General features: G+C 50.7%; 1 protein-coding gene across 1 annotated transcript; it reads left to right on the top strand.

Annotated features, from left to right (window-relative positions):
- Positions 1-1,230: 1,230 nt before the first annotated feature.
- On the top strand, positions 1,231-13,271 carry LOC116359257 (oxysterol-binding protein-related protein 10-like). The gene is made up of 5 exons (XM_031811822.1): positions 1,231-1,276; positions 6,984-7,236; positions 7,451-7,633; positions 10,354-10,507; positions 10,928-13,271. The coding sequence occupies exons 1-5, from the start codon at positions 1,231-1,233 to the stop codon at positions 10,970-10,972; spliced, it is 681 nt and encodes a 226-aa protein (XP_031667682.1). The 3' UTR covers positions 10,973-13,271.
- The last annotated feature ends 440 nt before the right edge of the window (positions 13,272-13,711 follow it).

The raw sequence follows: 13,711 nt of genomic DNA, 5'->3' as shown, positions 1-13,711 counted from the left end.
CACAGTTGGCTCTCAGGCTGTAGGACCATATGCACAGTTGGCTCTCAGGCTGTAGGACCATATGCACAGTTGGCTCTCAGGCTGTAGGACCATATGCACAGTTGGCTCTCAGGCTGTAGGACCATATGCACAGTTGGCTCTCAGGCTGTAGGACCATATGCACAGTTGGCTCTCAGGCTGTAGGACCATATGCACACAGTTGGCTCTCAGGCGTAGGACCATATGCACAGTTGGCTCTGACCATATGCCAGTTGCTGGTAGGACCATATGCACAGTTGGCTCTCAGGCTGTAGGACCATATGCACAGTTGGCTCTCAGGCTGGGTAGGAACCATATGCACAGTTGGCTCTCAGGCTGTAGGACCATATGCACAGTTGGCTCTCAGGCTGTAGGACCATATGCACAGTTGGCTCTCAGGCTGGTAGGACCATATGCACAGTTGGCTCTCAGGCTGTAGGACCATATGCACAGTTTGGCTCTCAGGCTGTAGGACCCTATCACAGTGCTCTCAGCTGTATGACCATATGCACAGTTGGCTCTCAGGCTGTAGGACCATATGCACAGTTGGCTCTCAGGCTGTAGGACCATATGCACAGTTGGCTCTCAGGCTGTAGGACCATATGCACAGTTGGCTCTCAGGCTGTAGGACCATATGCACAGTTGGCTCTCAGGCTGTAGGACCATATGCACAGTTGGCTCTCAGGCTGTAGGACCATATGCCACAGTTGGCTCTCAGGCTGTAGGACCATATGCACAGTTGGCTCTCAGGCTGTAGGACCATATGCACAGTTGGCTCTCAGGCTGTAGGACCATATGCACAGTTGGCCTCTCAGGCTGTAGGACCATATGCACAGTTGGCTCTCAGGCTTGTAGGACCATATGCACAGTTGGCTCTCAGGCTGTAGGACCATATGCACAGTTGGCTCTCAGGCTGTAGGACCATATGCACGTGGCTCTCAGCGTAGGACCATATGCACAGTTGGCTCTCAGGCTGTAGGACCATATGCACAGTTGGCTCTCAGGCTGTAGGACCATATGCACAGTTGGCTCTCAGGCTGTAGGACCATATGCACAGTTGGCTCTCAGGCTGTAGGAGCCATATGCACAGTTGGCTCTCAGGCTGTAGGACCATATATGCACAGTTGGCTCTCAGGCTGTAGGACCATATGCACAGTTGGCTCTCAGGCTGTAGGACCATATGCACAGTTGGCTCTCAGGCTGTAGGACCATATGCACAGGCTCTCGGCTGTAGGACCAATAGCACAGGTGCTCTCAGGTAGGACCATATGCACAGTTGGCCTCTCAGGCTGTAGGACCATATGCACAGTTGGCTCTCAGGCTGTAGGACCATATGCACAGTTGGCTCTCAGGCTGTAGGACCATATGCACAGTTGGCTCTCAGGCTGTAGGACCATATGCACAGTTGGCTCTCAGGCTGTAGGACCATATGCACAGTTGGCTCTCAGGCTGTAGGACCATATGCCACAGTTGGCTCTCAGGCTGTAGGACCATATGCACAGTTGGCTCTCAGGCTGTAGGACCATATGCACAGTTGGCTCTCAGGCTGTAGGACCATATGCACAGTTGGCTCTCAGGCTGTAGGACCATATGCACAGTTGGCTCTCAGGCTGTAGGACCATATGCACAGTTTGGCTCTCAGGCTGTAGGACCATATGCACAGTTGGCTCTCAGGCTGTAGCACAGTTGGCTCTCAGGCTGTAGGACCCATATGCACAGTGGCTCTCAGGCTGTAGGACCATATGCACAGTTGGCTCTCAGGCTGTAGGACCATATGCCCAGTTGGCTCTCAGGCTGTAGGACCAATATGCACAGTTGTCTCAGGCTGTAGGACCATATGCACAGTTGGCTCTCAGGCTGTAGGACCATATGCACAGTTGGCTCTCAGGCTGTAGGACCATATGCACGTTGGCCTCTCAGGCTGTAGGACCATATTGCACAGTTGGCTCTCAGGCTGTAGGGACCATATGCACAGTTGGCTCTCAGGCTTGTAGGACCATATGCACAGTTGGCTCTCAGGCTGTAGACCATATGCACAGTTGGCTCTCAGGCTGTAGGACCATATGCACAGTTTGGCTCTCAGGCTGTAGGACCATATGCACAGTTGGCTCTCAGCTGTAGGACCATATGCACAGTTGGCTCTCAGGCTGTAGGACCATATGCACAGTTGGCTCTCAGGCTGTAGAACCATATGCACAGTTGGCTCTCCAGGCTGTATGAACCATATGCACAGTTGGCCTCTCAGGCTGTTAGGACCATATGCACAGTTTGGCTCTCAGGGCTGTCAGGACCATATGCACAGTTGGCTCTCAGGCTGTAGGACCATATGCACAGTTGGCTCTCAGGCTGTAGGACCATATGCACAGTTGGCTCTCAGGCTGTAGGACCATATGCACAGTTGGCTCTCAGGCTGTAGGACCATATGCACAGTTGGCTCTCAGGCGTAGGACCATATGCACAGTTGGCTCTCAGGCTGTAGGACCATATGCACAGTTGGCTCTCAGGCTGTAGGACCATATGCACAGTTGGCTCTCAGGCTGTAGACATATGCACTATGCACAGTTGGCTCTCAGGCTGTAGGACCATATGCACAGTTGGCTCTCAGGCTGTAGGACCATATGCACAGTTGGCTCTCAGGCTGTAGGACCATATGCACAGTTGGCTCTCAGGGCTGTAGGACCATATGCACAGTTGGCTCTCAGGCTGTAGGACATATGCACAGTTGGCTCTCAGGCTGTAGGAACCATATGCACAGTTTGGCTCTCATGGCTGTAGGACCATATGCACAGTTGGCTCCTCAGGCTGTAGGACCATAATGCACAGTTGGCTCTCAGGCTGTAGGACCATATGCACAGTTGGCTCTCAGGCTGTAGGACCATATGCACAGTTGGCTCTCAGTGCTGTAGGACCATATGCACAGTATGGCTCTCAGGTGTAGGACCATATGCACAGTTGGCTCTCAGGCTGTAGGACCATATGCACAGTTGGCTCTCGGGCTGTAGGACCATATGCACAGTTGGCTCTCAGGCTGTAGGACCATATGCACAGTTGGCTCTCAGGCTGTAGGTATCTCTCAGGCTATAGGAGGCTGTAGGTGTCTCCCAGGCTGTAGGTGTCTCTCAGGCTGTAGGAGGCTGTAGGTGTCTCCCAGGCTGGTAGTCTGATATAGAGACAGGGGATTGTGATGGTCAACCTGGTAGCCTGATATAGAGACAGAGGATTGGCTCCACTGTCTGTCACTCGGTGACATCTAATGCACCACGTCGTATACCCCCAGCATCCTTTGCAGCGAACCTTGTGTGGCAGGCAGACAGGGAGGGAAGCATGTCTCTGTGAAGCGTGTGTGTGTGTGTATGTGTGTGATTGTGCACATGTACACGTGTGCTAGCATGCTGGTGAGTGTGTGGGTGTGTATTTGTGACAGCAGGTGATGTGGGCACTCTTAGTAAGAAACGCTGACCTGGCATTCTCACACATTCTCACAATTGCGCTGCCAGGCTAGCGAGCCGAGAGCCTCTCACTGAGCACTTCCTGCAATGTGCCGGCCGCCCCAACCCTTCCTGTATTTGGGAAACAGATGCACCAAGGCCCTAGCCTCCCTCTCCTCTCCCCCCTCCACCCCTCCAGAAAGACACTGAGGCAGGGCCATCTCCTCTCTCCCCTCCCCTCTCCACCCCTCCTGTCTTGGGGAAACAGATGTGGATCTGTCAGACCTGGGTTTCTGCCCGCAGCAGATTTCACCCAGCTGTCTCTTATGTAATGTACTGAGAGAGGAGAGATGAGAGGGCCAGGCCAGGGCTCAGAGAGAGGAGAGATGAGAGGGCCAGGCCAGGGCTCAGAGAGAGGAGAGATGAGAAGGCCAGGCCAGGGCAGTACTTTGGATGTAACACAGAAAACAGAGAGGAGAGATGAGAGACAGGACAGGACTCAGAGAGAGGAGGAGAGAGGAGAGAGCCAGGACAGGACTCAGAGAGAGGAGCAGAGAGGAGAGAACCAGGACAGGACAGGACTCAGAGAGAGGAGAGAACCAGGACAGGACAGGACTCAGAGAGAGGAGCAGAGAGGAGAGAACCAGGACAGGACAGGACTCAGAGAGAGGAGCAGAGAGGACAGAACCAGGACAGGACAGGACTCAGAGAGAGGAGCAGAGAGGACAGAACCAGGACAGGACTCAGAGAGAGGAGAGAACCAGGACAGGACAGGACTCAGAGAGAGGAGCAGAGAGGACAGAACCAGGACAGGACAGGACTCAGAGAGAGGAGCAGAGAGGACAGAACCAGGACAGGACAGGACTCAGAGAGAGGAGCAGAGAGGACAGAACCAGGACAGGACTCAGAGAGAGGATCAGAGAGGACAGAACCAGGACAGGACAGGACTCAGAGAGAGGAGCAGAGAGGACAGAACCAGGACAGGACTCAGAGAGAGGAGAGAACCAGGACAGGACAGGACTCAGAGAGAGGAGCAGAGAGGACAGAACCAGGACAGGACTCAGAGAGAGGAGCAGAGAGGAGAGAACCAGGACAGGACAGAACTCAGAGAGAGGAGCAGAGAGGACAGAACCAGGACAGGACTCAGAGAGAGGAGCAGAAAGGACAGAACCAGGACAGGACTCAGAGAGAGGAGCAGAGAGGACAGAACCAGGACAGGACAGGACTCAGAGAGAGGAGCAGAGAGGACAGAACCAGGACAGGACTATCTTTTTGTTTTCTCATGATTTGGTTGGGTCTAATTGTGCTGCTGTCCTGGGGCTCTGTGGGGTGTGTTTGTGAACAGAGCCCCAGACCAGCTTGCTTAGGGGACTCTTCTCCAGGTTCATCTCTCTGTAGGGTGTGTTTGTGAACAGAGCCCCAGGACCAGCTTGCTTAGGGGACTCTTCTCCAGGTTCATCTCTCTGTAGTGTGTGTTTGTGAACAGAGCCCCAGGACCAGCTTGCTTAGGGGACTCTTCTCCAGGTTCATCTCTCTGTAGGGTGTGTTTGTGAACAGAGCCCCAGGACCAGCTTGCTTAGGGGACTCTTCTCCAGGTTCATCTCTCTGTAGGGTGTGTTTGTGAACAGAGCCCCAGGACCAGCTTGCTTAGGGGACTCTTCTCCAGGTTCATCTCTCTGTAGGGTGTGTTTGTGAACAGAGCCCCAGGACCAGCTTGCTTAGGGGACTCTTCTCCAGGTTCATCTCTCTGTAGGGTGTGTTTGTGAACAGAGCCCCAGGACCAGCTTGCTTAGGGGACTCTTCTCCAGGTTCATCTCTCTGTAGTGTGTGTTTGTGAACAGAGCCCCAGGACCAGCTTGCTTAGGGGACTCTTCTCCAGGTTCATCTCTCTGTAGGGTGTGTTTGTGAACAGAGCCCCAGGACCAGCTTGCTTAGGGGACTCTTCTCCAGGTTCATCTCTCTGTAGTGTGTGTTTGTGAACAGAGCCCCAGGACCAGCTTGCTTAGGGGACTCTTCTCCAGGTTCATCTCTCTGTAGGGTGTGTTTGTGAACAGAGCCCCAGGACCAGCTTGCTTAGGGGACTCTTCTCCAGGTTCATCTCTCTGTAGTGTGTGTTTGTGAACAGAGCCCCAGGACCAGCTTGCTTAGGGGACTCTTCTCCAGGTTCATCTCTCTGTAGGGTGTGTTTGTGAACAGAGCCCCAGGACCAGCTTGCTTAGGGGACTCTTCTCCAGGTTCATCTCTCTGTAGGGTGTGTTTGTGAACAGAGCCCCAGGACCAGCTTGCTTAGGGGACTCTTCTCCAGGTTCATCTCTCTGTAGGGTGTGTTTGTGAACAGAGCCCCAGGACCAGCTTGCTTCGGGGACTCTTCTCCAGGTTCATCTCTCTGTAGGGTGTGTTTGTGAACAGAGCCCCAGGACCAGCTTGCTTAGGGGACTCTTCTCCAGGTTCATCTCTCTGTAGGGTGTGTTTGTGAACAGAGCCAGGTGCTTTGTGGTGTTTTTTTATTTATTTATTTATTTCCCCTTATTTTATTTTATTTTATTTCACCTTTATTTAACCAGGTAGGCTAGTTGAGAACACCTTTATTTAACCAGGTAGGCTAGTTGAGAACACCTTTATTTAACCAGGTAGGCTAGTTGAGAACACCTTTATTTAACCAGGTAGGCTAGTTGAGAACACCTTTATTTAACCAGGTAGGCTAGTTGAGAACACCTTTATTTAACCAGGTAGGCTAGTTGAGAACACCTTTATTTAACCAGGCAGGCTAGTTGAGAACACCTTTATTTAACCAGGGAGGCTAGTTGAGAACAAGTTCTCATTTGCAACTGCGACCTGGCCAAGATAAAGCATAGCAGTGTGAGCAGACAACAAAGAGTTACACATGGAGTAAACAATTAACAAGTCAATAACACAGTAGAAACCAAAGGGGGAGTCTATATACAATGTGTGCAAAAGGCATGAGGAGGTAGGCAAATAATTACAATTTTGTAGATTAACACTGGAGTGATGAATGATCAGATGGTCATGTACAGGTAGAGATATTGGTGTGCAGAAGAGCAGAAAAGTAAATAAATAAAAACAGTATGGGGATGAGGTAGGTGAAAAGGGTGGGCTATTTACCAATAGACTATGTACAGCTGCAGCGATCGGTTAGCTGCTCAGATAGCTGATGTTTGAAGTTGGTGAGGGAGATAAAAGTCTGTGGGCATATCTTCTATTTACGTGCTCCTCTCTCTCTCTCTCCAACTCCCTCTGTTTCTCTCTCTGTCTCTCTCTCTCCTCTCCCCCTCTCTCTCTCTCTCCTCTCCCCTCTCTCTCCTCTCCCCCCCTCTCTCCTCTCACCCTCTCTCTCCTCTCCCCTCTCTCTCCTCTCCCCCCCTCTCTCTCACTCTCTCTCTCCTCTCCCTCTGTCTCTCTCTCTCTCTCCCCTCTCTCTCTCTCTCTCCTCTCCCCCTCTCCTCTCACTCTCCACTCCCTCTCTCTCCTCTCCCTCTGTCTCTCTCTCTCCTCTCTCTCTCTTCTCTCTCTCCTCTCTCTCTCTCCTCTCCCTCTCCACTCCCTCTCTCTCTCTTTCTCTCTCTCCTCGTCTCTCTCCTCCAGGTGTTCTACGTCTGTTGGAGCATGATGAGGAGTATGTTTTCACTCTGCCCTGTGCCTACGCCCGCTCCATTCTTACCGTACCCTGGGTGGAGCTGGGAGGGAAAGTCACCATCAGTTGTGCCAAGAGTGGATACTCTGCCACCGTTACCTTCCATACTAAACCCTTCTATGGAGGAAAGATACACAGGTGGGTCTGAGAGAGAGAGAGCGAGAGCAAGAGCGAGAGCGAGAGAGAGAGAGAGAGAGAGAGAGAGAGATTCCATGTGTATAAAAGGTATCTTGATGGTCCCTGTCATTCCTATCCCTCCCTGTTTGAGACGGTGGCTGTGTGTGTGTTCGTCCATCCATCTGTATGTGTCTGACCTAATGACATCGGCATCCTTCGTCACTCTTCCTGTTAGAGTGACAGCGGAGGTGAAGCACAACCCGACGGGGACCATAGTGTGTAAGGCCCAAGGGGAATGGAACGGTACCCTAGAGTTCACCTACAGCAGTGGAGAGACCAAGGTCATCAACACCTCCAAGCTGCCTGTCATCAGGAAGAAGATACGCCCCATGGAGAAACAGGGACACTACGAATCACGGTGAGGAGGGAGGGAGGGAGATACGCCCCATGGAGAAACAGGGACACTACGAATCACGGTGAGGAGGGAGGGAGGGAAGGGAGGGAGATACACCCCATGGAGAAACAGGGACACTACGAATCACGGTGAGGAGGGAGGGAGGGAGATACGCCCCATGGAGAAACAGGGACACTACGAATCACGGTGAGGAGGGAGGGAGGGAGATACGCCCCATGGAGAAACAGGGACACTACGAATCACGGTGAGGAGGGAGGGAGGGAGATACGCCCCATGGAGAAACAGGGACACTACGAATCACAGTGAGGAGGGAGGGAGGGAGGGATGGAGGGAAGGGAGGGAGATACGCCCCATGGAGAAACAGGGACACTACGAATCATAGTGAGGAGGGAGATACGCCCCATGAAGAAACAGGGACACTACGAATCACGGTGAGGAGGGAGGGAGGGAAGGGAGGGAGATACACCCCATGGAGAAACAGGGACACTACGAATCACGGTGAGGAGGGAGGGAGGGAGATACGCCCCATGGAGAAACAGGGACACTACGAATCACGGTGAGGTGTTGGGGGCAGAGTGTTACCTCAGCTCTGAGATCAGTAATAATGGTATAGTGTCCCTCTACAGGGGCAGAGTGTTACCTCAGCTCTGAGATCAGTAATACTGGTATAGTGTCCCTCTACAGGCGTCTGTGGTAGAGTGTTACCTCGGCTCTGAGATCAGTAATAATGGTATAGTGTCCCTCTACAAGCATCTGTGGTAGAGTGTTACCTCAGCTCTGAGATCAGTAATAATGGTATAGTGTCCCTCTACAGGGGCAGAGTGTTACCTCAGCTCTGAGATCAGTAATAATGGTATAGTGTCCCTCTACAGGGGCAGCGTGTTACCTCAGCTCTGAGATCAGTAATACTGGTATAGTGTCCCTCTACAGATGTCTGTGACAGAGTGTTACCTCAGCTCTGAGATCAGTAATACTGGTATAGTGTCCCTCTACAGATGTCTGTGGCAGAGTGTTACCTCGGCTCTGAGATCAGTAATAATGGTATAGTGTCCCTCTACAGGGGCAGAGTGTCACCTCAGCTCTGAGATCAGTAATAATGGTATAGTGTCCCTCTACAGGAGCAGCGTGTTACCTCAGCTCTGATATCAGTAATAATGGTATAGTGTCCCTCTACAGATGTCTGTGGCAGAGTGTTACCTCAGCTCTGAGATCAGTAATAATGGTATAGTGTCCCTCTACAGGGGCAGCGTGTTACCTCAGCTCTGAGATCAGTAATAATGGTATAGTGTCCCTCTACAGGGGCAGAGTGTTACCTCAGCTCTGAGATCAGTAATAATGGTATAGTGTCCCTCTACAGGCGTCTGGGGCAGAGTGTTACCACAGCTCTGAGATCAGTAATAATGGTATAGTGTCCCTCTACAGGCGTCTGTGGCAGCATGTCACCTCAGCTCTGAGATCAGTAATAATGGTATAGTGTCCCTCTACAGGGGCAGCGTGTTACCTCAGCTCTGAGATCAGTAATACTGGTATAGTGTCCCTCTACAGGCGTCTGTGGTAGAGTGTTACCTCGGCTCTGAGATCAGTAATAATGGTATAGTGTCCCTCTACAAGCATCTGTGGTAGAGTGTTACCTCAGCTCTGAGATCAGTAATAATGGTATAGTGTCCCTCTACAGGCGTCTGTGGCAGAGTGTTACCTCAGCTCTGAGATCAGTAATAATGGTATAGTGTCCCTCTACAGGGGCAGAGTGTTACCTCAGCTCTGAGATCAGTAATAATGGTATAGTGTCCCTCTACAGGGGCAGAGTGTTACCTCAGCTCTGAGATCAGTAATAATGGTATAGTGTCCCTCTACAAGCATCTGTGGTAGAGTGTTACCTCAGCTCTGAGATCAGTAATAATGGTATAGTGTCCCTCTACAGGGGCAGCGTGTTACCTCAGCTCTGAGATCAGTAATACTGGTATAGTGTCCCTCTACAGGCGTCTGTGGTAGAGTGTTACCTCGGCTCTGAGATCAGTAATAATGGTATAGTGTCCCTCTACAAGCATCTGTGGTAGAGTGTTACCTCAGCTCTGAGATCAGTAATAATGGTATAGTGTCCCTCTACAGGCGTCTGTGGCAGAGTGTTACCTCAGCTCTGAGATCAGTAATAATGGTATAGTGTCCCTCTACAGGGGCAGAGTGTTACCTCAGCTCTGAGATCAGTAATAATGGCATAGTGTCCCTCTACAGGGGCAGAGTGTTACCTCAGCTCTGAGATCAGTAATAATGCTATAGTGTCCCTCTACAGGGGCAGCGTGTTACCTCAGCTCTGAGATCAGTAATACTGGTATAGTGTCCCTCTACAGATGTCTGTGACAGAGTGTTACCTCAGCTCTGAGATCAGTAATACTGGTATAGTGTCCCTCTACAGATGTCTGTGGCAGAGTGTTACCTCGGCTCTGAGATCAGTAATAATGGTATAGTGTCCCTCTACAGGCGTCTGTGGTAGAGTGTTACCTCAGCTCTGAGATCAGTAATAATGGTATAGTGTCCCTCTACAGGGCAGAGTGTTACCTCAGCTCTGAGATCAGTAATAATGGTATAGTGTCCCTCTACAGGGGCAGAGTGTTACCTCAGCTCTGAGATCAGTAATAATGGTATAGTGTCCCTCTACAGGCGTCTGGGGCAGAGTGTTACCACAGCTCTGAGATCAGTAATAATGGTATAGTGTCCCTCTACAGGCGTCTGTGGCAGCATGTCACCTCAGCTCTGAGATCAGGAAACATTGACTCTGCTACAGAGCACAAACACTGTCTGGAGGAGAGGCAGAGAGCAGAGGGCCGACAGAGAGCTGCCTCCAACACACCCTGGACACCCAAGTACTTCATCAAGGAGGTGAGGAACTAGGACCTGAACGGTTCACTTTGACCTCTGACATTACCTCGAACTTTGAGTCAGCTTCCCTGGTCTTGTCTTTAATGTGTGCTCACAATCAAAATGATTTTTAAAAAGACACTGCTAAACATATTTGCACTCTCTCTCTCTCAAACTATCTCTCTCTGTCTCTCTCTTTTCCTCTCGCTCTCTGTCTCTCTCTCTCTCTCTCGTTCTCTCATCCTCTCAAAAAACTCCCTCTCTCACTCTCTGTCTCTCTTTCTCTCTCTGTCTCTCTTGTTCTCTGTCTGTCTCTCACTCTCTCTTTGTCTTTCTCGCTCTCTGTCTCTCTCTCTCTCTGTCTCTCTCTCTCTCTCTGTCTCTCTCTGTCTCTCTCTCGCTCTCTGCCTCTGTCTCTCTCTCTGTCTCTCTTTCTCTCAGGGCGAGGGCTGGGTGTATCACAACCCCTTGTGGAAGACCCACTGACGAGGGGAGGGGCCTCGGGGGGGAGGGGCAACGTGCCAGCTGCCAATCACAGCACAGCGAGCGGCCCACTGGTGGTCATGGCAACACACAGGGGACCAGCTAGCCGGGCCGCTAGAGAATAGAGGAAATACACAAGGGGCTGTGTTCCAAATGGAACCCTATTCTCTATATAGACAGACAACTGCAGAAAGAGTGCACTACATAGGGAATAGGGTGCTAATTTTCAGATTTGCCCAATGGATTGTCTTGGATGAGGAGCTTGTGTCTCAGTCATTCAATAAGAATGAGAGGTGCCAAAGACTCTCAAGAGGGACAGGAACTACAGTCAAGACAGCAAAAGCTCACTGAGTTTCCCTGTCAGAAGCTGACCTGCTACCACACGATACAGGAAACTCGGCGGCCATTTTGGAGACGGACCAGGTCGAACCAGGAAGAGGTTGGTTAGGGACGGAAGATGAGCGTGATCGTTGGTGGTCAAAGATAGCTGAACAATTATGTAGCTTTTCTTTAATATACAGTAGAATCTAAATACCAGAAGAATATATTATATTCACATGCTTCTTCCTTCACTTTTAATTGGTTTGCACAGGTACTGTAGCTGTCTCCACTGTTATTACCCAGTAGGCCACAGGAGGGGTTGTCCTTCCAGCTGTCTCCACTGTTATTACCCAGTAGGCCACAGGAGGGATTGTCCTTCCAGCTGTCTCCACTGTTATTACCCAGTAGGCCACAGGAGGGGTTGTACTTCCAGCTGTCTCCACTGTTATTACCCAGTAGGCCACAGGAGGGATTGTCCTTCTAGCTGTCTCCACTGTTATTACCCAGTAGGCCACAGGAGGGGTTGTCCTTCCAGCTGTCTCCACTGTTATTACCCAGTAGGCCACAGGAGGGGTTGTCCTTCCAGCTGTCTCCACTGTTATTACCCAGTAGGCCACAGGAGGGATTGTCCTTCCAGCTGTCTCCACTGTTATTACCCAGTAGGCCACAGGAGGGGTTGTCCTTCCAGCTGTCTCCACTGTTATTACCCAGTAGGCCACAGGAGGGGTTGTCCTTCCAGCTGTCTCCACTGTTATTACCCAGTAGGCCACAGGAGGGGTTGTCCTTCCAGCTGTCTCCACTGTTATTACCCAGTAGGCCACAGGAGGGGTTGTCCTTCCAGCTGTCTCCTCTGTTATTACCCAGTAGGCCACAGGAGGGGTTGTCCTTCCAGCTGTATGATGTATGTAAGATCCAAGGATCTATGATTTGTCCATAATTAACACACAACACCAAACACACTGTTTAGTGAAGAGTCTTTCTTCAGCCCTTCTGTTCTATGATGTACAGTATATACATACCGGTTAGGTATGTTTGTCACACTTGACTTGTACACTGTTCATAACACAATGGCCCAGTATAGAGAACAGTGTTTCCTCCAGCCCTTCCAACAGCCCACAATGGAGAAATGTAATCAGAGGTGAACACTGCTACAATGTCAAAGTCAAAGCCATTTCTCCAGCCCACACCAGCAATCTTCAGTATTCACACACTAACGTTGGAGTGATTGGAACCAGGAAGTAACCCGTTACTCCAGTCTGTTTGTCCTTTTATATGGCCGAACCTTGAAGAGATCTTTATAGAGTCTAATTTATGGCCGAACCTTGAAGAAATCTTTATAGGGCCGAACCTTGAAGAGATATTTATAGAGTCTAGTTTGGCTGAGTGGTGTGAACAGCTCTTACCTCCTCTGTGGAACCAGGCCAGTCCAGTTTGGCTGAGTGGTATGAACAGCTCTTAACTCCTCTAAGGAACCAGTCCAGTTTGGCTGAGTGGTGTGAACAGCTCTTAACTCCTCTGTGGAACCAGTCCAGTTTAGCTGAGTGGTGTGAACAGCTCTTACCTCCTCTGTCCTGTCAGTATGTCTGAGTGGTATGAACAGCTCTTACCTCCTCTGTCCTGTCAGTATGTCTGAGTGGTGTGAACAGCTCTTACCTCCTCTGTCCTGTCAGTATGTCTGAGTGGTATGAACAGCTCTTACCTCCTCTGTCCTGTCAGTATGTCTGAGTGGTATGAACAGCTCTTACCTCCTCTGTCCTGTCAGTATGTCTGAGTGGTATGAACAGCTCTTAACTCCTCTGTCCTGTCAGTATGCCTGAGTGGTATGAACAGCTCTTACCTCCTCTGTCCTGTCAGTATGTCTGAGTGGTATGAACAGCTCTTACCTCCTCTGTCCTGTCAGTATGTCTGAGTGGTATGAACAGCTCTTACCTCCTCTGTCCTGTCAGTATGTCTGAGTGGTATGAACAGCTCTTACCTCCTCTGTCCTGTCAGTATGTCTGAGTGGTATGAACAGCTCTTAACTCCTCTGTCCTGTCAGTATGTCTGAGTGGTATGAACAGCTCTTACCTCCTCTGTCCTGTCAGTATGTCTGAGTGGTATGAACAGCTCTTACCTCCTCTGTCCTGTCAGTATGTCTGAGTGGTATGAACAGCTCTTACCTCCTCTGTCCTGTCAGTATGTCTGAGTGGTATGAACAGCTCTTACCTCCTCTGTCCTGTCAGTATGTCTGAGTGGTATGAACAGCTCTTACCTCCTCTGTCCTGTCAGTATGTCTGAGTGGTATGAACAGCTCTTACCTCCTCTGTCCTGTCAGTATGTCTGAGTGGTATGAACAGCTCTTACCTCCTCTGTCCTGTCAGTATGTCTGAGTGGTATGAACAGCTCTTACCTCCTCTGTCCTGTCAGTATGTCTGAGTGGTA

This window comes from Oncorhynchus kisutch, unplaced genomic scaffold (assembly GCF_002021735.2).
Source record: "Oncorhynchus kisutch isolate 150728-3 unplaced genomic scaffold, Okis_V2 Okis02a-Okis13b_hom, whole genome shotgun sequence".
Taxonomy (NCBI): domain Eukaryota; kingdom Metazoa; phylum Chordata; class Actinopteri; order Salmoniformes; family Salmonidae; genus Oncorhynchus; species Oncorhynchus kisutch.
Note: the sequence above shows the minus strand (reverse complement) of the source record. Positions and strands in the feature narration are given on the sequence as shown.